At 47.0% G+C, this 24,909-nt stretch overlaps 1 protein-coding gene across 4 annotated transcripts in view; it reads right to left on the bottom strand.

Annotated features, from left to right (window-relative positions):
• Positions 1–24,909, bottom strand: part of ptprua (protein tyrosine phosphatase receptor type Ua) — a 219,007-nt gene that overhangs the window by 75,684 nt on the left and 118,414 nt on the right. For all 4 annotated transcript variants that reach the window (XM_066673817.1, XM_066673819.1, XM_066673820.1 and 1 more), the window contains exons 5-7: positions 23,679–23,794; positions 12,412–12,589; positions 8,181–8,474 (exon numbers count right to left, since the gene is read on the bottom strand). In XM_066673817.1, the coding sequence (XP_066529914.1) occupies positions 8,181–8,474; positions 12,412–12,589; positions 23,679–23,794 (588 nt within the window). The remainder of the gene's footprint in view (positions 1–8,180; positions 8,475–12,411; positions 12,590–23,678; positions 23,795–24,909) is intronic.

The raw sequence follows: 24,909 nt of genomic DNA, 5'->3' as shown, positions 1-24,909 counted from the left end.
TGATAAAGTGGCCAGTGAGTGTCAGTACAAGGGGGGTGTTTCTGATAAAGTGGCCAGTGAGTGTCAGTAGAGGGGGGTGTTTCTGATAAAGTGGCCAGTGAGTGTCAGTAGAAGGGGGGTGTTTCTGATTAAGTGGCCAGTGAATGTCAGTAGAAGGGGGGTGTTTCTGATAAAGTGGCCAGTGAGTGTCAGTAGAAGGGGGGTGTTTCTGATAAAGTGCCCAGTGAGTGTCAGTACAAGGGGGGTGTTTCTGATAAAGTGGCCAGTGAGTGTCAGTAGAAGGGGGGTGTTTCTGATTAAGTGGCCAGTGAATGTCAGTAGAAGGGGGGTGTTTCTGATAAAGTGGCCAGTGAGTGTCAGTAGAAGGGGGATGTTTCTGATAAAGTGGCCAGTGAGTGTCAGTACAAGGGGAGTGTTTCTGATAAAGTGGTCAGTGAGTGTCAGTAGAGGGGGGTGTTTCTGATAAAGTGGCCAGTGAGTGTCAGTACAAGGAGAGTGTTTCTGATAAAGTGGTCAGTGAGTGTCAGTAGAGGGGGGTGTTTCTGATAAAGTGGCCAGTGAGTGTCAGTAGAAGGGGGGTGTTTCTGATAAAGTGGCCAGTGAGTGTCAGTACAAGGGGGGTGTTTCTGATAAAGTGGCCAGTGAGTGTCAGTAGAAGGGGGATGTTTCTGATAAAGTGGCCAGTGAGTGTCAGTACAAGGGGAGTGTTTCTGATAAAGTGGTCAGTGAGTGTCAGTAGAGGGGGGTGTTTCTGATAAAGTGGTCAGTGAGTGTAAGTAGAAGGGGGGTGTTTCTGATAATGTGGCCAGTGAGTGTCAGTAGAGGGGGGTGTTTCTGATAAAGTGCCCAGTGAGTGTCAGTACAAGGGGGGTGTTTCTGATAAAGTGGCCAGTGAGTGTCAGTAGAAGGGGGGTGTTTCTGATTAAGTGGCCAGTGAATGTCAGTAGAAGGGGGGTGTTTCTGATAAAGTGGCCAGTGAGTGTCAGTAGAAGGGGGATGTTTCTGATAAAGTGGCCAGTGAGTGTCAGTACAAGGGGAGTGTTTCTGATAAAGTGGTCAGTGAGTGTCAGTAGAGGGGGGTGTTTCTGATAAAGTGGCCAGTGAGTGTCAGTACAAGGAGAGTGTTTCTGATAAAGTGGTCAGTGAGTGTCAGTAGAGGGGGGTGTTTCTGATAAAGTGGCCAGTGAGTGTCAGTAGAAGGGGGGTGTTTCTGATAAAGTGGTCAGTGAGTGTAAGTAGAAGGGGGGTGTTTCTGATAATGTGGCCAGTGAGTGTCAGTAGAAGGGGGGTGTTTCTGATAAAGTGGACAGTGAGTGTCAGTACAAGGGGTGTGTTTCTGATAAAGTGGCCAGTGAGTGTCAGTAGAAGGGGGATGTTTCTGATAAAGTGGCCAGTGAGTGTCAGTAGAAGGGGGGTGTTTCTGATAAAGTGGTCAATGTGTGTCAATAGAGGGGGGTGTTTCTGATAAAGTGGCCAGTGAGTGTCAGTAGAAAGGGGGTGTTTCTGATAAAGTGGCCAGTGAGTGTCGGTAGAAGGGGGGTGTTTCTGATAAAGTGGCCAGTGAGTGTCAGTACAAGGGGAGTGTTTCTGATGAAGTGGCCAGTGAGTGTCAGTAGAAGGGGGGTGTTTCTGATAAAGTGGTCAGTGAGTGTCAGTAGAGGGGGGTGTTTCTGATAAAGTGGCCAGTGAGTGTCAGTAGAAGGGGGGTGTTTCTGATAAAGTGGCCAGTGAATGTCAGTAGAAGGGTGGTGTTTCTGATAAAGTGGCCAGTGAGTGTCAGTAGAAGGGGGGTGTTTCTGATAAAGTGCCCAGTGTGTAATTAAGTGGTAAGTGACTGCTCCAGGATATTGACAATCCAGAGAGTCCTCAGGCGAACAGTGTGTATATGTGTGAGAGAGAGAGAGACAGAGGGAGAGAGAGAGAGAGAGAGAGAGAGAGAGAGAGAGAGAGAGAGAGTTCCTCTCGCCCACAGTAAACTCACACTGATTACACTAATTAATTAGACACATCAGAGAAGACTGGAGGCTGGACACTGGAGCGGTCAGCTCTTACGGCCACTTTCACACAGACTCTAACACACTGGAGAACAAATTAAAGCCCCAAAACATCTTCTCCATCTCCTCCACTCCATCTGCTCTATCTCCTCCACTCCATCTCCTCCACTCCATCTTCTCCATCTCCTCCACTCCATCTTCTCCATATCCTCCACTCCATCTCCTCCACTCCATCTTCTCCATCTCCTCCACTCCATCCCATCCACTCCAACTTCTCCAGCTCCTCCACTCCAGCTTCTCCATCCCCTCTACTCCATCTTCTCCATCTTCTCCACTCCATTTTCTCCATATCCTCCACTCCATCTCCTCCACTCATCTTCTCCATCTCCTCCACTCCATCTCATCCACTCCATCTTCTCCATCTGCTCCATCTCCACCACTCCATCTCCTCCACACCATCTTCTCCATCTCATCCACTCCATCTTCTCCATCTCCTCCACTCCATCTCCTCCATCTGCTCCACTCCATCTGCTCCATCTCCACCACTCCATCTGCTCCACTCCATCTTCTCCATCTCCTCCACTCCATTGTATCCATCTCCTCCACTCCATCTGCTCCATTCCATCTGCACCATCTCCTTCACTCCATCTTCTCCATCTGCTCCACTCCATCTGCTCCATCTCCTCCACTCCATCTTCTCCATCTCCTCCACTCCATCTTCTCCATATCCTCCACTCCATCTTCTCCATCTGCTCCACTGCATCTGCTCCATCTCCTCCACTCCCTCTTTTCCATCTCCTCCACTCCAACTTCTCAGTCTCCTCCACTCCATCTTTTCCATCACCTCCACTCCATCTGCTCCATCTCCTCCACTCCATCTTCTCCATCTCCTCCACTCCATCTTCTCCATATCCTCCACTCCATCTTCTCCATCTGCTCCACTGCATCTGCTCCATCTCCTCCACTCCCTCTTTTCCATCTCCTCCACTCCATCTGCTCCATCTCCTCCACTCCAACTTCTCAGTCTCCTCCACTCCAACTTCTCAGTCTCCTCCACTCCATCTTTTCCATCTCCTCCACTCCAACTTCTCAGTCTCCTCCACTCCATCTTTTCCATCTCCTCCACTCCATCTTCTCCAGCTCCTCCACTCCATCTTCTCCAGCTCCTCCACTCCATCTTCTCCAGCTCCTCTACTCCTTGCTCTATTCAGGACATCAGGACCTCTGAACCTCATAAACTCAGAACCTCAGGACCTCAGGATAACAGGGCTTCAGGACCTCACAACCTCAGGATCTCAGAACCTCACAGCCTCAAGATCTCAGCACCTCAGGACCTCACAACCTCAGGGTCTCAGAACCTCATAACCTCACAGCTTCAAGATCTCAGCACCTCAGGACCTCACAACCTCAGGATCTCAGGACCTCACAGCCTCAGGAGCTCAGGGCTTCAGAACCTCAACACCTCAGGAGCTAAAACTGTTGGGACTGAGGCTCCAGGTATGTGATCTCCTCCTGGAGGGTGGATTTAGGGAAAGATGTGGATGTAATCAGCTTTGTTCCGTCTCAGAACACAATGCAGTGAATCATGTACACGTGTTATTCTGTAAACACAGGCTATAATTACTCCTCCCATCACTGTTCTCCGGTGCGCACTGTAAAGAGAATATTTGATTTCATACTTTTCTGAGTTGTGAGGAAAAGTAACAACATGGTGCACAGCTCCGTTCCCTGCAGCTCTCCCCCGTGGTGCGTATAATAGCTGTATAGATTTGAAATGCAGATACACTCTGTAAGTTACATGCTACTGCCTCTGAAAGACCTGAGACCACATGAATATGTTTGATTACACATGGGGCGACTGGCTATTGTCAGAATTATCGCCGTAACTGACGTCAGACGCTGATTACAGAAACTTACTTTATAGATTTTATTATAATTCACCTCATAACATCAACAGTGCAGTGCAGACCTTTCATAACTTCAGCATTAACCAAGAAATTGAAGGGGATTATTCGACAGTTTGTTACATTTATTTTTTAGAAAGGCTTTAGGCCACTTAGTGGAACATAGCTGTGAGGATTTGATGGCTTGTAGCCATTTAAACATCAGTAAATTAAGGTACTGATGTTCCTTTGCCCCAGAGAAAACAGGTGCACTGCTCCACAGGCAGTGCTGGGGTGTTTATACCCGTTTGCTGACACTTGGCATGAAGCATAGTGGCTTTAAACTCATGTGCAGCTGATGTAGAGAATGCCATTGTGTTCTAATAAAAATCTAGTCTATGATGATTTTATGAACAGATGTGTAATGTCTCTGCATAAATGTCTTAAAGAGCACATATGAAAATCTCCCTTGTTCAGTGCTGTTAGGGGCGATAAGGGATGAGGGGTGCGGACTGAAGGAGGGCGGACGCAAACACTGAGAACACAGACTTTATTTAACAAAACTAAATGAAACAAACACAACTCGACTGGGGCATGAAACGAGCAAGGGACACGAGCAGGAGAAACGAAGAACACGAAGAACATTACAAAGAACAACGCGAACGAAACAAGGAACAATACGAAGAACCATGAGCGTGAAAAGGCGGGGCATGAACATAAACAAAACAAAGCCATGTGCAGAGAAAACAGACCTGACGAGACGAGGGCGTTACAGATGCCCCCTCCTGAACGCGCAACTCCCGGGGCGCGTAACCTAGACCCCCCAAGAAGCTGGCACAGGAGGGAGCACTGGGACTGGACATGGGCTTGAAAAGGGGCCTGGACAGGACTAACCAGGGGAACAGGGACCAAGACACTCACAGGAACAGACACGAACACGGTAACAGGGACAGGAATCGAAATGAAAGCAGACAAGGGTACAGGGACAAGCACAGAGAAAGGAATCAAGACAGGGACAGATACAGGAATCCAAATAACATGGGGGTGCCCAGGACTGGCGAATGTCTGTGGGGCAGTCCGAGGAACCAGCCCGGGTACGTTGAAGCCGCCTTCTTGAGCAGAGAAGCGGCCGTCTGGGCCGCTTTCACGAGCAGAGGAGCGGCCGGCCGGGCCGCTTTCACGAGCAGAGTAGCGGCCGGCTGGGCCGCTTTCACGAGCAGAGGAACGGCCGGCTGGGCCGCTTTCACGAGCAGAGGAGTGGCCAGCTGGGCCGCTTTCAAGGAGACCTCCAGACGCGCCATGAGGCTTGTAAGCTTCTCTTGGAGGTCAGGAGGGAGTGCAGAGGGGTGCTTGGGAGCTGGGGCCCTTGCGACGAAGTCTCTGGAAACAGGAGGCCCTGCGATGACGTCCACGGAGACAGGGGAACCTGCAGCGACGTCCACGGAGACAGGGGAACCTGCAGCGACGTCCACGGAGACAGGGGAACCAGCAGCGACGTCCACGGAGACAGGGGAACCTGCAGCGACGTCCACGGAGACAGGGGAACCAGCAGCGACGTCCACGGAGACAGGGGAACCTGCAGCGACGTCCACGGAGACAGGGGAACCTGCAGCGACGACGTCCACGGAGGCAGGGGGCCCTGCAGCGACGACGTCCACGGAGGCAGGGGCTTGTGCTGCTCGCCGGGCTTGTGCTGAAGCTTTAGAGGGTTTAGGGGGTTTGACGGGCGCACTCTTGAGATCCCATAGAGGTGTGCCCCTGTTAGCCTCACCTCCGTAGCTCTCAGGTTGGAGGCTAACAGCACCTACCCTTAACGCCCCCCCAAAAATCTCCCCGGATCTGAGGGGGTAATCCACCGGCAAGGGGGATACTCCAGCACGCTTTCTTCGCCGACTCCTTCGACTTGCACTGGCGCGGTTACTCGATTCACGAGTCGACTCCCCCGGTAGGGGGGTAAGGAACCGCGCCAGGCATGAGCTGGAGCCGGCTATTCCACTCCACAGCCCTCTCAAACAAAGTCCTTGCTCTCGCTGCGTCCTTTAGTGGGTCGTTCATTCTGTAAGGGGCGCGGGGTGCGGACTGACGGAGGGCGGACGCAAACGCTGAGAACACAGACTTTATTGAACAAAACAAACACAAACGAACTAGAACAGGAAGCGAGCATGAAACGGGCATGAGACGAGCCAGAGAAACGAACACGAGAGACGAGCAAGAGAGACGAACAACACTACCAAGAACACAAAGAATAATGAACACGAAACACGGAACAATGAAACTAAACTAGGAAAAAAGAACAAGGCGTGAAACAAGGAACAATACGAAGAACCATAAGCGTGAAACAAGGAACAAGGTACAACACGAACGAAACAAGTAACAAGGTACAATGAACGACAACAGGAAGTGAGGGAAGGGGACTTAAATAACACAACAAACAAGAAACACCTGAAAAGGATAACAAGGGAAAAGATGAGGAGGCGGAACAAAGGCGGGGCATGAACATAAACAAAACAAAGCCATGTGCAGAGAAAACAGACCTGACGAGACGAGGGCGTTACAAGTGCATGTTCACGGAGAAATAAGAGCACTGAGTAAAAATGGAGAAAATGAGAAAGGAGAAGAAAGAGAACAGAGTGAAAACGGCTAAAAACCAGAGCTTCTGCTCCTCGCTCCTCACTGCTGTGCGCTCAGGGTCGGGGTGAACAGCGAGTGGCTCACTATCATTTAAAGGAAGAGGTGCTGAAAACGGGCGTTCTGAAAAGGGCTGTTTACACAGGGGGAGAACACTGCTGTGGACGAAAACATGTTTACCTCAAGAACACAGGACTCATAGGAAGTGTAACCTATAAAAGGTATTTAAGTGTATTCACAATAACATCAACCACAAGTGATGAACACACACACACACACACACACACATACCAGGGCACAAACATGAATGTAATTCCAGGTCAAAGGGAAGGACTAATCCCCCAGGCTCTTGTCACAGTTATCAAGTGTAAAACAGCAGATCTGTTGGTGTAGAACATGAGGCGGAGACGAGAGCGTCCGGAGGAGACGGAGATGAATTGAAGCTTTGCCTCACTCTGACAGTGATGTATAGGACGAGTGGAAAAGAGGAGACGCTAAACAGGTACATGCACTTATCACACACACACACACACACACACACACGCACGCACACACACTTAGATGTTGCCTCGAAGCGTAGCCATCTCTCCCAGGATGGAGGGAAGGTGGAGTGTCAGTAGAACCTTTTAAAACCCTGTGCTACACCCGCACTGAAAATCCATCCCATGGGGGTGAGGCCTGTCACAATAATCACATTATCGATTTATTGTACAATAAATGGAGATTTCCTCTTTAGTTTTTGATTATCTCAGTTACATGAGAATAAACGTCTGCAGTATTTTAACCACTCGCTTTGTTCTCTGGAAGTAAAAGCAAACGTTCTGCACTTTTCAACCAACACAGTCTCAGCCAGAAGTTGAGGGAGAGTCTGATACTTTCAGTGCACTAACCTGGCCTCACTGTCAGGATTCTTTCAGCTGGCTGCTGATTGGCTCTCTGTAAACCTACACACTTCCCTGAATCCTGGCTCTGGTATTGGTCCGACATGAGTCATAAAGACTGCCTCCTTTGACAAGTCAGGCCAAAATAGCAGACTGTGATTGCTCCTTTTGCAGTAGTAGGTGATTCTTTGCCACATTAAGCGGCTAAAGGCACCAGAATCTCCCTATAGACTCTGGCAACGTGAGACTACTACCGACATAAATGGGTTCCTGAACAAGAAAAAATAATCCCCAGCTGGAATGAAAGAATAGTGGGTTCTGCAGCAGAACCGTGTCGTCAACAAAGTCGAGATAAACATAAAGATATTCCAATCCCAAGGTCTGTTTTTGCTACAAGTTTAAACGGTGTTATTACATTTTTATGCTTTTTTAATATCATTGTATCAGTGGCATAAAATGGCATTAAATTTACAGTAACATCATTTATCGCAGTTATTTCTGTGACAATAAATCGACCACAAAATACAGAAGTTGTTATTGATCTAATACTGACCACTGAAGTCGTGCTGGAATTTGGTATGGAATGCCACACCTGAAATGGGGGTGTGTCTAAAGGGGTGGAGGCACAACCCCCTCATTTAAATATGACTGGCCAGGCTCGTTCTGAAAATACCCAACATCATTGGCTCAGAGAGCTGTCAATCACTGACTAACCCTAACCCTAAAAATTCAAATGTGTAGGAAAATACGACGCACTCCGAAGAAAAGGCGTTTTCACACAAGCTCCCACTCACCTGCACACTTGGTTCGGCTCACAAGGGGAGGTCCTGGGGGTCCGGTTCCGCCCTCTCCGGGCCGGGTCAGGAGAACACTGATGCGGTACTCTGTGTCTGGTTCTAGGTGCCAAACTTTGTAGGTGAGAGAGTTGACTCCGTGGGTCTCTGACCAGGGAGAGTGGCTTGCTCTGTAAACGATCTCCCTCCGAATCACAGGACCATCGCCCACGATGGAGTTAGTGTTGAGCTGAATGATCAGGTAGGTGGAGCCTGAGCGCAGGAGCTGGGGTGGGGCTATTGGAGTGGGCGGGACTAGAGACAGGGAAAAAAGGAAATAAACAAAAAAGAAGACAAGAAAAGAGAGAAGAAAGGAAAGGAGTGAGGTGCAGACATCTATCCGGTGTAGTTCAGTTAAATATAGCTTAGTCTCAGCTTATGTACTTCATTCATTCATTCATTCATTCATTCAACTTCTGTAAGGACTGTTCTTGTTCTGATCAGCGTGGCAGTGCTACATTTTCAGGCAAGAAAACACCCATAATTTAAACCAACACTAGGTAAGATTTGGTATTTTTGCTCCTGGGTTACTTCTACAGCTGCAGGCGTGGTTTCCTACCATCCTTCAAGTAAAGCATAGTGCGGTTTCTGTACTGCTGAGCCCAGAGTAGCAACAACAGAGGCTCTACTCTCTGTTACTCAGTGAAGCATCACAATGATTTTGAAGTTGGAATAATAAGGTAAAAATATTACATACTGTTGCTTTAATTGGATAAAAATGTCACATATAATAAAATAAACTATTAATATAGAATTAAGAATAAATGAATGCCTATAATTCCCAGATTACACAGGCATTAACTACAAGGCGTATGACCACTGTGACATTAATGAAAATATTCACCCTCAGCCCTGACTGTACAGTGCAGGCTTCAAATCACACCCTGTAAAACTCTCAGATCTCTTCCCTCTGCTTTCTCAGCACCTGCTACACCACCCACCCCACCCCAGACCCAAAAAGTTCTGCTTGGAAATGGTCCCGAGGGCTGAAGCAGGCAGAGCCGGAGGAGCAGAACCAATGTGGGTCAGAACTCTCCGTGTCAGACCTACAGCAAAACGAATAAGAGCCAGACTTCTCTAAATAAAAGCATCTCTCTGTCTCCTCTCCACACAGAGCCAGAGCATCCTGGGGCATTTAACACCCCCCTTCCACCACCATCACCACACACACACACACACACAGCCCCGCTGCCTTCCTGCACCCATCAGCCAATAAAATGACATCCTCCTCCACCTTTCTGCATTCAGCACCAACTCTCCATCTGTAAACTCTCCAGCTGCAGCAGAGATCACGTTTGTTTTTATCACGACGGCAGCTCATAAAATTATGGCGTGCAATAAGGAAGGAACAAACTCTACTGATCTTTCGGAACTGATGACGGAGCTGTGTTCAGTCCCAAACAACAACAACAACAACACTCCAATACACCATGATAAACACTGCTTAACATTACCGCCACTGTTGTTGTGGTTTCCAAAGCCCGCTGTTCCCCTTAGAGACGACACCCGATACATTTCAGGAGGGAGCTGTGGGAAACCAACCAGGGACCAATCAGAGAGTAGAGTCCAGTAGAGTCCAGTAGAGCCCATAGTTTTAAACCCCTCAGTGTCACTGCTGGATTGTTTAGGGGGAGGACGCTGCTATGGGGCTTGTGTTACATTAAGAAGCAGAACTGTGTTCAACTGTGGTGCAGAGGAGGAGTATGCCACCTTTAATGCAATGAAATGTATGAAAAGCAGTAGCCTGTTGTGCTGCTGTTAGTTATGTGTGAGATTTATCAGTTTATCATCAGTAAAAATGAACGCAATCAACATCTCCCTCTTTTCTCGAAGAAAAGCACAGAATCGGGAGCTGGGGCGTATTTACTCCTCCTTTCTTTGATCATTCCCCGAACGTTTCTCTCGGCTCCGACACAGAGTTGAGTCGCAAACTTTTAATCATCTCACAATCACAAGTGGCTCTTGAAAGGAGCAGATTCTTAACTCTGGCCGAAAGAAGCGCAGGAAGGTCTCGTTTGCATGGCTGATTGCGTGAGTAATGTGGTAATTTTTAGCTGGGAATTCGGTCTGTGATGAGGTAACGCGATCCCAATCAGCTCAGAGACTTCACCCGGCTCCGGGGCCACAGGCGGGGGTTCACATTAAAGGAATAGTCCAGTGTTTTTAACCCAGACTCAGGCACTCACTGAAAGACTCAGTTCAGTACATGGACAAAAGTTTGCAGAGACAACTTAATTTCAGCACTAAATATGCATTAAAGCAACACTATTTGAGGTCTGGTGTGTGCGCGCCTGAGTCTAATTCCCTTTTCCTCCCCTCCAAAAGGTGCATAGCTGGAATTTTAAGGCAAAAATATTACATACCTTTTCTTTAACCACAAGTTTTCTCCTCTTTAACAGCAGTGACAGTCTCTACTCTTCAGGAAAGGCTTTATGAGAGATGATGGAACATTGCTGTGAAGATTTGATTGAATTTGCCCACAGGAAGTTTCAACAGGTTCATTGCTGATGGGCTCTGGAACTGAAATTTTAAAGGCTGCCTACCACTGTTTAGACACGCAGTATGGCTGAGTACCATCAGATCATGTTCCAGCATCTAGTGCACAACCTTCTGAGGAGTGCAGAGAGGAACACACTCCTGATTAAAACCCTTCAAGTCAGTGGAATTGTGGGAAGAGCAGGTGTCTGTTTGGTGAGAAGCGCAGTGAGACGTGAACGAGGGAGTTGTTCTTCCACAAGAAAAGAGTGAGAGAACGATAGAGGTGTGTTCGTCTGATCTGGGTGAAAGAGTCAGAGTTAAAAGAGCAGAGTGGTCTCTGTTGGCTCATTGTTGTTATGGATGGTGGGGGGTGGGGGGTGTTGGGGGTCTTGTAGGGGGCTGGGTGTGTGGAACAAAGGAGAAAAGTGTGCCTCCACCACACGGTTACTCCTCCACCCACGCACTGGAGCAGTAGAAGGTGCTGTGAGCATCATACAGACCTACGGGAACACAACTACATCTCTGATAGATCAGAAATATGGTTTATAATTCAACCCTTCACTCACTCACTCACTCACTCATTAATTCACTCACTTTCCCATAAACAAACACATTAAACACTGACAAATACTCACTCACTCACCTACTCACTCGTTCATTCACTCACTTTCCCATAAACAAACACATTAAAACACTGACAAATACTCACTCACTCACTCACTCTCCCATAAACAAACACATTAAAACACTGACAAATACTCACTCACTCACTCTCCCATAAACAAACACATTAAAACACATTAAAACACTGACAAATACTCACTCACTCACTCACTCTCCCATAAACAAACACATTAAAACACTGATAAATACTCACTCACCTATTCACTCGCTCACTCACTCACTCACCCATAAACATCCATCCATCCATCCATTATCTGTAACCGCTTATCCAATTTAGGGTCGCGGGGTGTCCAGAGCCTACCTGGAATCATCGGGCGCAAGGCGGGAATACACCCTGGAGGGGACGCCAGTCCTTCACAGGGCAACACAGACACACTCACACATTCACTCACACACCTATGGACACTTTCGAGTCGCCAATCCACCTGCAACGTGTGTTTTTGGACTGTGGGAGGAAACCGGAGCACCCGGAGGAAACCCACGCGGACACGGGGAGAACACATCAACTCCTCACAGACAGTCACCCGGAGCGGGAATCGAACCCTCAACCTCCAGGTTCCTGGAGCTGTGTGACTGCGACACTACCTGCTGCGCCACCGTGCCGCCCCACCCATAAACAAACACATTAAAACACTGACAAATACTCACTCACTCACCTACTCACTCACCCATAAACACACACATTAAAACACTGACAACACAACACAACACTCATTCACATATAGTTACTCATGCATTCACTCATATATACTCACTCACCTACTCTCTCTCACTCCCAGTCACTTACACGTATACTCCATCACTCACTCACTCTTGGACAGTTAAGAAGGGCACCACAAGGGGCGCTATCCTCTCCGAAGGTGACTGTTGTCTTATGACCCCTCTCACTCCGTCTGGCTCTTGCCCCACTCACATACTCACTCACGTTTAGGAACTTCTCCACAAGGGGGGGCTTTGTGTGTGTGTATGTTTGTGCATCTGTGTGTGTTTGTGTATGTGTATGTGTGTGTGTGTGTGTGTGTGTGTGTACCTCTGACGATGAGCTCGCCGAAGTTGGACACTGCAGCTCCGTATGACGACTGTGTGATGCAGCGATAAAGGTCCTGCTCTCCTCTCTGAGCCCCGCCCACCTGGAACCAGGCGACCAATCGTCTTTCACCTACTAATGAGCTCAGAGAATACGGCACCATCAGGACTCCATTACGCCTCTGAGAGAGAGAGAGAGAGAGAGAGAGAGAGAGAGAGAGAGAGAGAGAAAGAGATGGGGAGAGAGAGAAAAGAGGCAAATAATGAGAAGAGGGAGAGAGAAAGAAGTAGAGACAGTGGGTGAGAGACAGGGAGAGAGAGAGAGAGAGAGAGAGAGAGAGAGAAAATAGACAAATAATGAGAAGAGGGAAAGAGAGAGAAAGAAGTAGAGACAGTGGGTGAGAGACAAAGAGAGAGAGAGAGAGAGAGAGAGAGAGAACAATGTAAGGGAATGCAGGAAGTGTTTGAGGAGAAATTTTAGAAAGGTCAAAGCACACATTTATTCTTCTCCCTCACACTTCCTGCACTCCCTCCCTCCATCTCTCGCTCTATCCATCTTTCACGCCTTTTCTCCTGCAGCAACAGCATCTTCCAGGTGTTCCCACAAAGCCACATCTCTCACTGAGAGCCATTTTCCACAGGAGAGATGGGTTTCATAGCGAGGAGGGTGGGAAATACAAGGCATACAAGCTTGTGTTTATGTAAGCCTTCTCTCTCTCTCTCTCTCTCTCTCTCTCTCAGGACTGAAAGAGGTTTACACCTGGATGTGTTGAAAAGGAAAATATGGGATGAACGCAAGAGAAATACAGTGGAGAGGTTTCACTGCAGAAAGGAAATCTCTCTCCAGTTCATTTCTACGTTACGTATCAGTCCTGAAGTTTGTAGACAGCTCCTTACAACAAGTGACTCCACCCACTTTAGGGTCCACCTGAGCATAAGATTAGATTTAGATTTAGATTCAACTTTATTGTCATTGTGCAGAGTACAAGTACCGGGCCAATGAAATGTAGTTAGCATCTAACCAGAAGTGCAATATATAACATTATTTACATAATTTACAGGTCTCTAAGGTGTTTTTAGGTGATTGCTATGGTCTCCCAGGTGGCTGCTATTTGCTATAACAGATGGTTGTTAAGGTGTTGCTAGGTGGTTGCAATGTTACCACATTTCTGATATGCTACTAGGCAGCTGCTATAGCCACAGCCGCTATTTGCCATCCTTGTTGATGCCCCACCCACTTCCAATAGGAGATGGATACAGGTGTGAGCAGGGTGAGGACTGACCACTGGGAGAACACAAAGCTGATGAGGTGTGATAGTGTTTATTACAGATGGAGAATACAGTGTTCACTGACTCCACCCCCTTCTGCAGAGATAATGAGCTCCATCTGAGAACGGAAAGCTGTCGCTCTGATGGAAGATGTGTTTTAAAATGCTTCTATTTCTTAGCGTTAAGAGCCATTAAACAACACTCTGCATTTTTCAACATTACATTTGCAATTTGGGCTGATTACAGATGTTTCCCCCATCCATTCACAACGGAAAACAGCAGCAGGACCGCGTTAATTAGTCCGCATTCATTAAACAGCCTCGGCGTCTGAAACACACAATACTCTCCCTCTCTCTCTCTCTTTCTGTCTCTGTCTCTCTCTGTCTATTGGTCTCTCTCTCTCTCTCTCTCTCTCTCTCTCTCTCTCTCTCTCTCTCTCTCTCTCTCCCTGTCCCACTCTCCCTCCCCCTCTCTCCCCACTGTCTCTCTCATTCCCTCTCTCTCTTTCTGTCTCTGTCTCCTGTCTCTCTGTTTATTAGTCTCTCTCTCTCCCTGTCCCACTCTCTCCCCACTGTCTCTGTCTCCCCACGGTCTCTCTCTCTCTCTCTCTCTCTCTGCCTCTTTCTTTCTCTCTCATTTCGTTCCTCAACTTCCAGGTTTTTTTGTTTAGTTTTAATTTGTTTTTAACTGAAGGCTCGACTCATCTCGAGTAAGAAGTAAAACTCCTGACGACACAGAAGCGGTTTCAGGAGCCGAACGGACCAAGCTGCCCTTATTATGTTGTTCTTTCTGTTTGAAGAAGTGAGAGAGCGGGGGATTGCACAAGGGTCCGGTCGGGTCTCTCTCTCTCTGAGGCTTTGAGGATCAAAGTGAGAAGCAGCAATTAGTCGCCACACACAAGCTCTTTAGCATCAGAGAACACAAACGCGCTGGTAATGGGCTGCGCTGCTTTTATGATGCGGCCGTACGTCGGTGTAAAGGGCATAACGACCCGAACGAAGCTAGACCAGACCTACTTTCAGCATCAGATCCTGTGTTTGTGTTTGTGTGTGTGTCGTAGTGTTGACTGTGCTGGTTTTAGGACTCCTGTCAGCTCAGGACCTTTCACATCATCAGTTTTCCCTCGTGAACATTTCCCCTGAATGAGTTAAAGGTGAAAGACAGATCTTGTTGTGTGTCATACAAAGACAAATTAAAGGCAACATTCACAACTTTAATCAAAATCCCTGTGTATAAAGCTCTGAGTGTGTCTCCTCTCCATGTGCTGCTCTGTAGTCAGTTTGCTCTGGAAACCGCTCTGATGCGTTTACGAAGCCCCAGTGTCTGTAAATGGGTCTGTACCCAGAACCACATCGAGGATGATATAACATTCTGTAAATGCCCCGCTGAGCTCCACTGCACCTTAATGCTTTATTACAGACTCTGATCTCTTTCTGGAGCTTCTTTATCTCACCTCGCCCACGGACACTGTCACGGTTCTTGCTGAAGAACCCATCGGTTGCAGCTGGAAATTGACTTTTCTGGTTCTGGAACCTTTTTATGTTGGTGGAAATACAGCAACCTGTTCCAGATTAGGTTTAGAAATGGAACACAACATTGTTCCATGTTGGTGGTAAAGGACCGGTGGTTCTCAGTGTGAGTTCTTGGTGTGGGTTCTCCGTATTGTATTGTGTACATTCCGTGTCCAGATGGACGTGGAAAAGAACGAGGACAAGGAGTCCACGTGGAGAGAAGCTGGTCGTGAATCAGTGCAGATCCACCGTGACTCCCCCGCTACTGAGATAGAAATAGATTTAAAACATAAGCTGAAAGTTAAAATCAATCTGAAGTAGAAGTACACCACTGAGGCACGGATCCGCGGCCTACACCCGTTACCATGGATACACTACAACCGTTTCCATGGTTATGCCTGTAATGAATTCTGAGCAGGACAGTTATTGGTTGGATGCTGTGACAGTGAAGACAGAGAGACTCAAATATGTCCAGCAGATAAACAAGGAAACAAAATGTACACCACAGCATCCACACTCTCAGCGCTGCTGGGGATTAGGGGACCACTCCTTGACATGAATATTTCAAACTTCATGGAGAAAACGTCTGAATCTATAACTTCAGACTCTCACTAGTAACGATGTTAGTGTTCTCCTGCAAGAGTGTTAAGCCCCAGGAGCATTACATTAGGAGTGTTCTGTACAGATAAAGTGGACCTTTATCCAGCCAAACACAGATAGTTCAGCAGGAGGAGTGATAATAATGCTATTATTTGAATGATATGGTGAGTGTGTGACTGAGTGAGTGAGTGACTGGGTGAGTGTGTGATGCTCTGTGACTGACAGGGTGTAGTGTGTGTCCCTGCCTTGAACTCATTGACCCACAGAGCCTCTGATCAGGATGAAGCACTAACAGTAAATGAATGAATGAATGAATGAATGAATGAATGAATGATAATAAATCCTGGTAGTGTTGGCGAGAGCTGCAGAGTGGAACTGGCAATGGCTTAAAAACTGGGGACAAAGATTAATTGGCTTCATATTTTCAGAAATATGTTCCTTTGAAGAGTGTTTCTTTAGTGAGGAACCACAGCAGAGACATTCCTCCCCGACTCCATCTGCTCTTTCTCTCTCTCTCTCTCTCTCTCTCTATCTATCTATCTATCTCTGTTTTCTTCTTTCTCTCTGTTTTCTTCTTTCTCTCTGTTCTCCTCTCTCTGTTCTCTTCTCTCTCTCTCTCTCTCTCTCTCTCTCTCTCTCTCTCTCTCTCTGTTCACCTCTTTCTCTCTCTCTGTGTGTGTGTGTGTGTTCAGTTCTCTCTCTCTGTTTTCTTCTTTCTCTCTGTTCTCCTCTCTCTTCTCTCTCTCTCTCTCTCTCTCTCTCTCTCTCTCTCTCTCATTCTCTCTGTTCACTTCTCTCCATCTCTCAATTCAATTTCAATTCAGTTCAGCTTGGCTTTATTGGCATGTTTCAGTAACAATGTTGCCAAAGCACACAAAATTACACTGAACATATATTATTTATATATTTGGAAAAAACAAATACTTAATTGACCGATTAGTTAAGCAAATTATCATTAATTACTATAAAAATATATAAAAATACAATGAATAGGTAAAATCAATGACAACAATAATAATGACAATTAGCCAATCAATCAATCAGTTGAAGAAAAAAAAAGATCACATATTATTGAATTAACAAAATAAGACAGGGGGTATTAGTGTGTGTCTGGGGGGGTATTACTGTGTGGGTGTGGAGGGGAGTGTGTGTGTGTGTGGGGGGGGGGGGTATCACTGTGTGGGTGATTTCAGAATGCTAGGGGGAGTGTATGATGACTGGTGCTCACTGTTTCTCAGGCGGTGGCATGTTGCCACATATTTGGCGGCGAGAGGCGCTGTGTGTCCTTCTCCGAGGGAGATCTGTAATAATTCTAATTGGGTCAGAGTCTCCAGAGTTGGCTGGAGGTTTTTAAGTTTTTGGTTGAAATTTTCACGAATGATCATGAATTTTGGGCAGTGGAGGAGAAAGTGCAGCTCTGTCTTGACCTCACCGCTCTCACAGTGAGTGCAGTCAGGACTTCTATATACCTGCCTTTCTCCACAGCCAGGCTGTGGTCACTGAGCCGGTACTTGGTCAGGATCTGTCTCTGCTGTGGATCTCTGACAGTGAAGAGATACTCGGCCAATTCATACGGTCTGTTTAGGGTCCATTCATTCATTCATTCATCCATTCATTATCTGTAACCGCTTTTCCAGTTCAGGTTAGCGGTGGGTCCAGAGCCTACTTGGAATCATTGGGCACAAGGTGGGAATACACCCTGGAGGGGGCGCCAGTCCTTCACAGGGCAACACAGACACACAGACACATTCACACCTACGGACACTTTTGAGTCGCCAATCCACCTACCAACGTGTGATTTTGGACTGTGGGAGGAAACTGGAGCACCCGGAGGAAACCCACGCGAACACGGGGAGAACACACCCGGAGTCACCCGGAGTGGGAATCGAACCCACAACCTCCAGGTCCCTGGAGCTGTGTGACTGCGACACTACCTGCCGCCCTGTTTAGGGTCCAATAGAACTCTAATCTAGACTGGGTTCTGGTGTCATTGCCCCAGTGTTCTAGATAGGCTGATTTACTGTGTTTAATAATTTGGTTCATTCTGATTGGACCTTGGTCAGCAGTGCTGGACTGAGGCTGTGGTGTGTAAGGGGTTAGAGTGTTAGTTAGTCTCAGAACCAGCTGACAGAGGGGACTGGGTTTAGGGCTGAGCTCTTGGGTTCTCAGTGATTCGTGCTGCAGTGTGTGTGAGTTACTAGATCTTAGATAGAGCCAGAACTTTAGAGCTCTCTTCTGAATTGGGATGATCAATGGAAATCGGCCTAATTCAGCCCTGCACGCGTTTGTGGGTGTTTTTCTCTGAACTTTTAAGATATTTCTGCAGAATTCTGCATGCAGGGCCTCTGTGGGATGCTTGTCCCATCGAGTTTAGTCGGGTTTACTGAGTGGACCCCAGACATCACTTCCATACAGTGCAATAGGCGCAATCACACTATCAAAAATTTTGCACTAGATTCTGACTGGGAGGTCTATTTTGAGAAATTTATTTCTGATCGCGTAGAAGGCCCTTTGTGCCTTTTCCTTTAGTACGCCTTAAGTATCACTCCCAGATCAAAGCTCCCTGAGGCGCTGAGGGTCAGGCCCAGGTAGGTGTAGTGTAGAGAGTGCTCTAGAGTGGTGTTTCCTAGAGTGAACAGGTGTCTGTTTCTCTGAGACCTGGCTTTCTTCTGGAAGATTACAATTTTAGTTTTGTCCAAATTGACTGTCAGGGCCCAGTTCTGACAGAACTGCTCCAGCAGGTCCAGCTGCTGCTGTAGCCCATGCTCAGTGGGGGACAGCAGCACCAGGTCGTCTGCGTAGAGCAGGAACTTAACCTCCGTGTTGTTGAGGGTGAGTCCAGGGGCTGCAGATTGTTCCAATAACATCGCTAACTCGTTGATGTAGATATTGAACAGAGTTGGACTCAAGCTGAAGCCCTGTCTCACCCCACACCCCTGAGTGAAATATTCTGTCCTATTGTCGCCTAATTTCACTGCCTAAACTTGTTGTTTAGGTAAATGGATTTAATGATGTCATAAACCTTACCCCCTACACCACATTTCAGAATCTGATAGAACAGTCCGCTGTGCCAAATACAATCAAATGCTTTTTTAAAGTCAACAAAGCATGCAAATATTTTACTGTTATAATTTTGGTGGCCCTGCTGGTCTCTCTCTCACTCTCTCTGTTCACCTCTCTCTCTCTCTCTCTCTCTCTCTCTCTCTCTCTCTCTCTCTGCGCGTGCGAGCGGTTTGACTGCGGTGGCACGTGGAGGTTTCTGGCGTTTTTGCCAACTTTTCTGTTTTTCTTGATACTCTCTATCCTTTATTTCATCTTCTTTATGAGGGCTTAGTGAGGTGTTTGGTACCGAACTGTTTTTGGCCGGTGGTGATTAGTTTTTGGCTGGCGTCATGGCCTCTGAGGCGTCAGGTGTGTCCCGGAGAGCGAGGCGACGATGGCGGAGGTTGTGTTAGCGGTCGGGGAGCAGGTTGGATATGAGAATATTGAATCGGCTTCTCGAATGAATAAAGCGGTGGTGGTGTTTTTGGAGAAGGAGAGCTGTGTAAGTAGCCTAATTAAGTCGGGGATCCGGGTGAGGGGAGAGCTGGTGCAGGTCAGCCCTCTGCGTGCACCCGCGACCCGCGTTGTTGTGTCTAATGTTCCGCCGTTCATTAAAGATGAGGAGATATTGAAAGAACTGGCTCGGTTCGGCAAATTCGCCGGTGCCATGAGAAAGATTCCGCTCTGCTTTAAAAATCCGCTAATTAAACATGTAATGTCTTTTAGGAGGCAGGTTTTCATGGTTTTAAACAACCGAGATCAAACTTTAAACGTGAGTTTTAGAATTAGATACGAGGAGGATTCGTACATAGTGTTCGCGAGTACGGAAAATCTCCGCTGTTTTGAGTGTGGAGACATCGGCCATAAACAGTTCGGCTGCCCGCATAGAAAAGAGCAGCAGGGGGGTGATAGAGATAAACAAAGTGATTTAATGGAGGAGCAGCAGGAGGGTTATAAGAATGAACAGAATGGGTTAATGGAAGAGCAGCAGGTAGGGGAGTTAGTTGAGGAGGTGGTAGTTGAGGAGGTGGTTGAGGAGGTAGTTGAGGAGGTAGCTGAGGTCTCGGGGCCTGAGAGCAGGCCTGAACCCGTCGGCTCTGCAGGTGGGGAGGGGGTAGATGGGGATGGGACTGAGGCCTCCATGAATGTACCTCTTAACTGTAGTGAGGATGATGTGAATGTTAGCAATGCATCTGTGAACACACCCAGTGACCTCACTGACTCGGTCGGGCCTAGTGTCAGCACCCACAGAAAGGCCCGGTGTAAGACTGATAAACCCATGGAGGAAGATGGACAGTCAGGTTTGAAGAAGGATGACGTTATTGTGGGCCGTGTGCGTGATGAGTGTCTCGGTGACTCGGGGGACGCTGTGCTGGACTCTGAGGAGGACAGCGTGGTGTCAGACTGTTCAGGGCTGTCTGAATTACCTGCCAGTATGTCCTGTAGGCCGGGCTCTTCGACCCAGGCCGGTCCGTCTGAGGCCTCGTCTGAATTAACTGAGCCCCCAGTGGATGTGTATTCTCTCACGAAGATTAACCGGTTTTTGACTGTCACAAAAGGCAAAAGGAATGTGAGCTTAAGAAACTACTTCTCAGACACTGAAAAGTTTATAAGATCTGTGCAGTACGCCTCTAAACATGAAAACTACATGTCACTGTCCCCTAAGAGACGGTTCAGACTCAGGAAGTGGCTGACGACCGCACAGAAAAGTCTGACTATTCCTGGTGAGTAGGTCTCTATGGCACATCTGTGTCTCTGAGGCCTACTGCTTTGAGTGATGAGCGTTTCCCTGTGAACACTGAGGAGAATATTGACAACGACTGGATTACTGGATATGGAGAGTATGTACAGGGCACGTAGCACGGATTTTACAGACTGTTCGTGTGGTTGGAGCCCTGCTGGACTCAGGAGGTAGGTGCTGTTCGGATTATCAGTCCCTGAGGAAACAGAAGCCTCATGGTGGAGCACCAGACATGGGCTACAGCTGCCAGGGTGAGTACTGTCCGGGAAGTGGAAACAGGCCGGCGCTGTTGTTCTCAGCCGGAGCCTGTCCATTGCCTCCTTATTGACAGCACGCGGCTCACATTTGACTGTCCCCTTTGGATTTTTAACACAGACTATGACAGCCTCGTCTGAGGAATCTCCACTGGACTCACATTTGTTGGTGAAACAGAGTGGGGATTCAGGCTCTTTGAGCTGGATGAGAGACTGGAGTGTTCTGAATCTGAAGGACAATATATGTGTCTGTTTCAGTTTGTTTTGAACGTGTGGTGTGCTGATTGGACACTGTGATGATTTGGTGATGGTGTGTGTGTGTGTGTGTGTGTTTAATGTTTATTATGTGGACTGAGGGTTTGTTAAATTGATATATTTTTGCTATTTGTTAAATAAAGTGAATAAAAAATCTCTCTCTCTCTCTGTCCACTTCGCTCTCTGTTTTCTCTCTCTCTCTAACTCTCTCTGTTCACCTATCTCTCTCTCTCTGTTCTCTTCTCTCTTTTCTCTTTCTCTCATTCTCTCTCTGTTCACTTCTCTCTCTTTCTCTCTGTTTTCTTTCTCTCTATTCTCCTCTCTCTCTCTGTTCTCTTTTCTCTCTGTTCTCTTCTCTCTCTGTCTCTCTTTCTCTCTCTCTCTCACTCTCTCTGTTCATCTCTCTCTCTGTGTGTGTGTTCTATTCTCTCTCTCTGTTCTCTTCTCTCTCTGATCACTAATCACAAACTAATCACAACAAGCCAAATCACTTCCAAGGTTGTTGCTAGGGTGGTTGCTATGGTATTTCTGGTGTTTCTGAAGACCTCCTGGTTAGTAGCTAGGAGGCTTGTAGATTTTAAAGTTTGTAAGGTGCCCTAGGTAGTTACAAAGTTAGTTGCTAAGGTAGTTCAGGTGCTAGGATGTTGCTAGGTGGTTTTGCTTGGGTGTTGCTTGTTTGTTTGTATCATCGTGACAGATGAAGTTCACACAGACATTTGCAACCTATTAATTTCTACAGGAAAATGTTAGGTAAACAACTGGTTGCTATGGGAAACTGAACCACCAATCAGAAAGCTGTACACAAGCAATACTGTGCAATACTTTACAACACAACCACACTTATAATGACTTAAAAAGCTACTACACACGCTTATTACATGCTTATTTATACATTATATAGGTCATAAAATCCCTTATAATCCCTTAAAAACTTCCCTCTGTTTCATCCACTGCTTTTATTCAGATGTGTTTGTGCACAACCCTCCAGAACTCTGGAATAAAGCAATCTCCTGAGCTGGAATTTAAATATAAAATATATTAGAGCGTTCAAAAGGAATAAAGAAGGGGCCTCCTTACGACTAAAAACCAAAGCCAGTGCTGGAACATGGTGCAGAGCTCATTTGACAGAGACCCTCGCGAAACATCTTCAGTCGTTTCAAAAGACGTTCAGATGTGGAGCTTTAAGGAAGGAGGCGAGAAACAGGGGCCAACTGGACGGAAAAAAGGACAGAGGAGATGGAGAAAAGCACAGAGGACACTGAGAAAAGGACAGAGGACACTGAGAAAAGGACAGAGGAGATGGAGAAAAGCACAGAGGACATGGAGAAAAGGACAGAGGAGATGGAGAAAAGCACAGAGGAGATGGAAAAAAGGACAGAGGAGACGGAGAAAAGGACAGAGGACATGGAGAAAAGGACAGAGGGGACAGAGAAAAGGACAGAGGGGACAGAGAAAAGGACAGAGGAGACGGAGAAAAGGACAGAGGAGGTGGAGAAAAGGACAGAGGGGATGGAGAAAAGGACATAGGACACTGAGAAAAGGACAGAGGAGACTGAGAAAAGGACAGAGGAGGTGGAGAAAAGGACAGAGGGGATGGAGAAAAGGACATAGGACACTGAGAAAAGGACAGAGGAGACTGAGAAAAGGACAGAGGAGATGGAGAAAAGCACAGAGGACATGGAGAAAAGGACAGAGGAGATGGAGAAAAGGACATAGGAGATGGAGAAAAGGACAGAGGAGAGGGAGAAAAGGACAGAGGAGGTGGAGAAAAGCACAGAGGGGATGGAGAAAAGGACAGAGAACACTGAGAAAAGGACAGAGGAGACTGAGAAAAGGACAGAGGAGATGGAGAAAAGGACATAGGAGATGGAGAAAAGGACAGAGGAGAGGGAGAAAAGGACAAAGGAGATGGAGAAAAGGACAAAGGGGATGGAGAAAAGGACAGAGGAGACGGAGAAAAGGACAGAGGAGACGGAAAAAAGGACAGAGGAGACGGAGAAAAGGACAGAGGAGATGGAGAAAAGGACAAAGGAGATGGAGAAAAGGATAAAGAAGACGGAGAAAAGAGTGGAGGAGTGACGGCAGAGACAAGGAGGAGGGTTTAACGCAGAGAATAAAGTGTGAATTAAGAGTGAAATTTCCAAAGGATGCTCAGTTTATCGAGGTATTTCAGAGTGAACTGGATCCTGAAAGACATCAGTGCAGACCCTGTGTCCACTCTCTGTCCACTCTATGAGACACTCCTCCCTCATTGATCCACCTTGTAGATGTAAAGTCAGAGACAGTGGCTCATCTGTCGCTGCACAGTGTGTGTCGGTCATCCTCTAGTCCTTCATCAGTGACGCAGGACGCTGTCGGCTGGATGTTTTTGGTCGGTGGACTATTCTCAGTGCAGCAGTGACACTGAGGTGTTTAAAAACTCCAGCAGCACTGCTGTGTCTGATCCACTCGCACCAACACCACGTCAGTGTCACTGCAGCACTGAGAATGATCCACCACCACATCACACCTGCTCTGTGGGGGTCCTGAGCGCTGAGGAACAGGGGGAAAGGGGGGTGGTTATATGGTCCTTCTCTCTCTGTCTCTCTCCCTGTCTCACCTCCAGGCTGAAAGGGTCTGTCTTTGCTGCTCGCCCCGTGGCCACACACTGGAAGGTGGCGTTCTGTCCCGCGTTCACCTCCACATCTCCGAGCCTCGTGAAGTGAGGCACTTTATCTGTGAACACAAAAAAAAAAAAAAAAAAAAAAAAAAAAAACACGTAAAGAAAGATTCAGGGTATTTTTAAGAAGTCATTAAAAGGGAAATACCACTGCATTTAAAATTCGCAGGGTGTTCTGGTTCTAGAGGAACGTCAGAGTCAGAGCAGTGGACCATGGAAGTGAATGAAACCAGACGTCCTCCTCTAAATGTGCCTCAATGAAAGTGAGGCTAAAAAAAAAAACAGCTGATGTCGGAAAACTGACTCCTGATATTTTGGATAAAAACATACCCATCACTTACACAATCATCTTTAGCAGGCTTAAGACTCTCCACAAGGGGGAGCTATTTGCACTCAGGTGCTTTTCATCATTGTGAAATTGTGATGGATTTGTGCTGTAGATAATTCAGACGTCTGGTTCCATTCACCACCATTGCAAAGAAATCTTAACCATTTCATATCAAACCCGTCAAAGTTGACTGATTTAAGCAGAAATAAGAAAATAAATTCTTCTGTGAATCTCCAAAAACAGCAGAGGCTTTACTTTTCCATGATGTTTTAATATTTAAGCCCTGCCCTGACTGGAATTCCCTGGCTGTCCATGTTATTTTGGATTGGGATGGATGTGTGGATAATGCACTGCAGTTACAGCTGTTAAAGCAGAGATATGATTCCGGGCGTCTTTCCTGTTTTTTCTCAATCACAACATTTTTTTAAAAAAAGGAGCAGGAACTGTTTTTTCTTTTCCGTGGTGTGTTTTATTCCCTATTTCTCGCTCTGTGGCTCTGTGATGTTTAAATGTGATGAATGTGCTGATGACTGTCTCTGGATGTTTCTGTGCCTCATTAAAGTTCTGACAGAGACAAATCACAAATGACACAAAAGTATAAAAAATTACAAATTCCCCTGCACCATCGGCTCAAACCCAGGCTTTTATTAGAGCAGTGTGTGTGTGTGTGTGTGAGAGAGAGAGAGAGAGAGAGAGAGAGAGAGAGGGAGAGAGAGAGGGAGAGAGAGAGAGAGAGAGAGAGAGAGAGAGAGAGAATGGGAGATTGCCAGAAAAGAAAACCAAACAGAGCCTGACAGGATAATGAGGGAAGAAAGAAAGAAGCAAAAGAGACAACAAGGAATG

This window comes from Hoplias malabaricus, chromosome 6 (assembly GCF_029633855.1).
Source record: "Hoplias malabaricus isolate fHopMal1 chromosome 6, fHopMal1.hap1, whole genome shotgun sequence".
Classification (NCBI taxonomy): Eukaryota; Metazoa; Chordata; class Actinopteri; order Characiformes; family Erythrinidae; genus Hoplias; species Hoplias malabaricus.
Note: the sequence above shows the minus strand (reverse complement) of the source record. Positions and strands in the feature narration are given on the sequence as shown.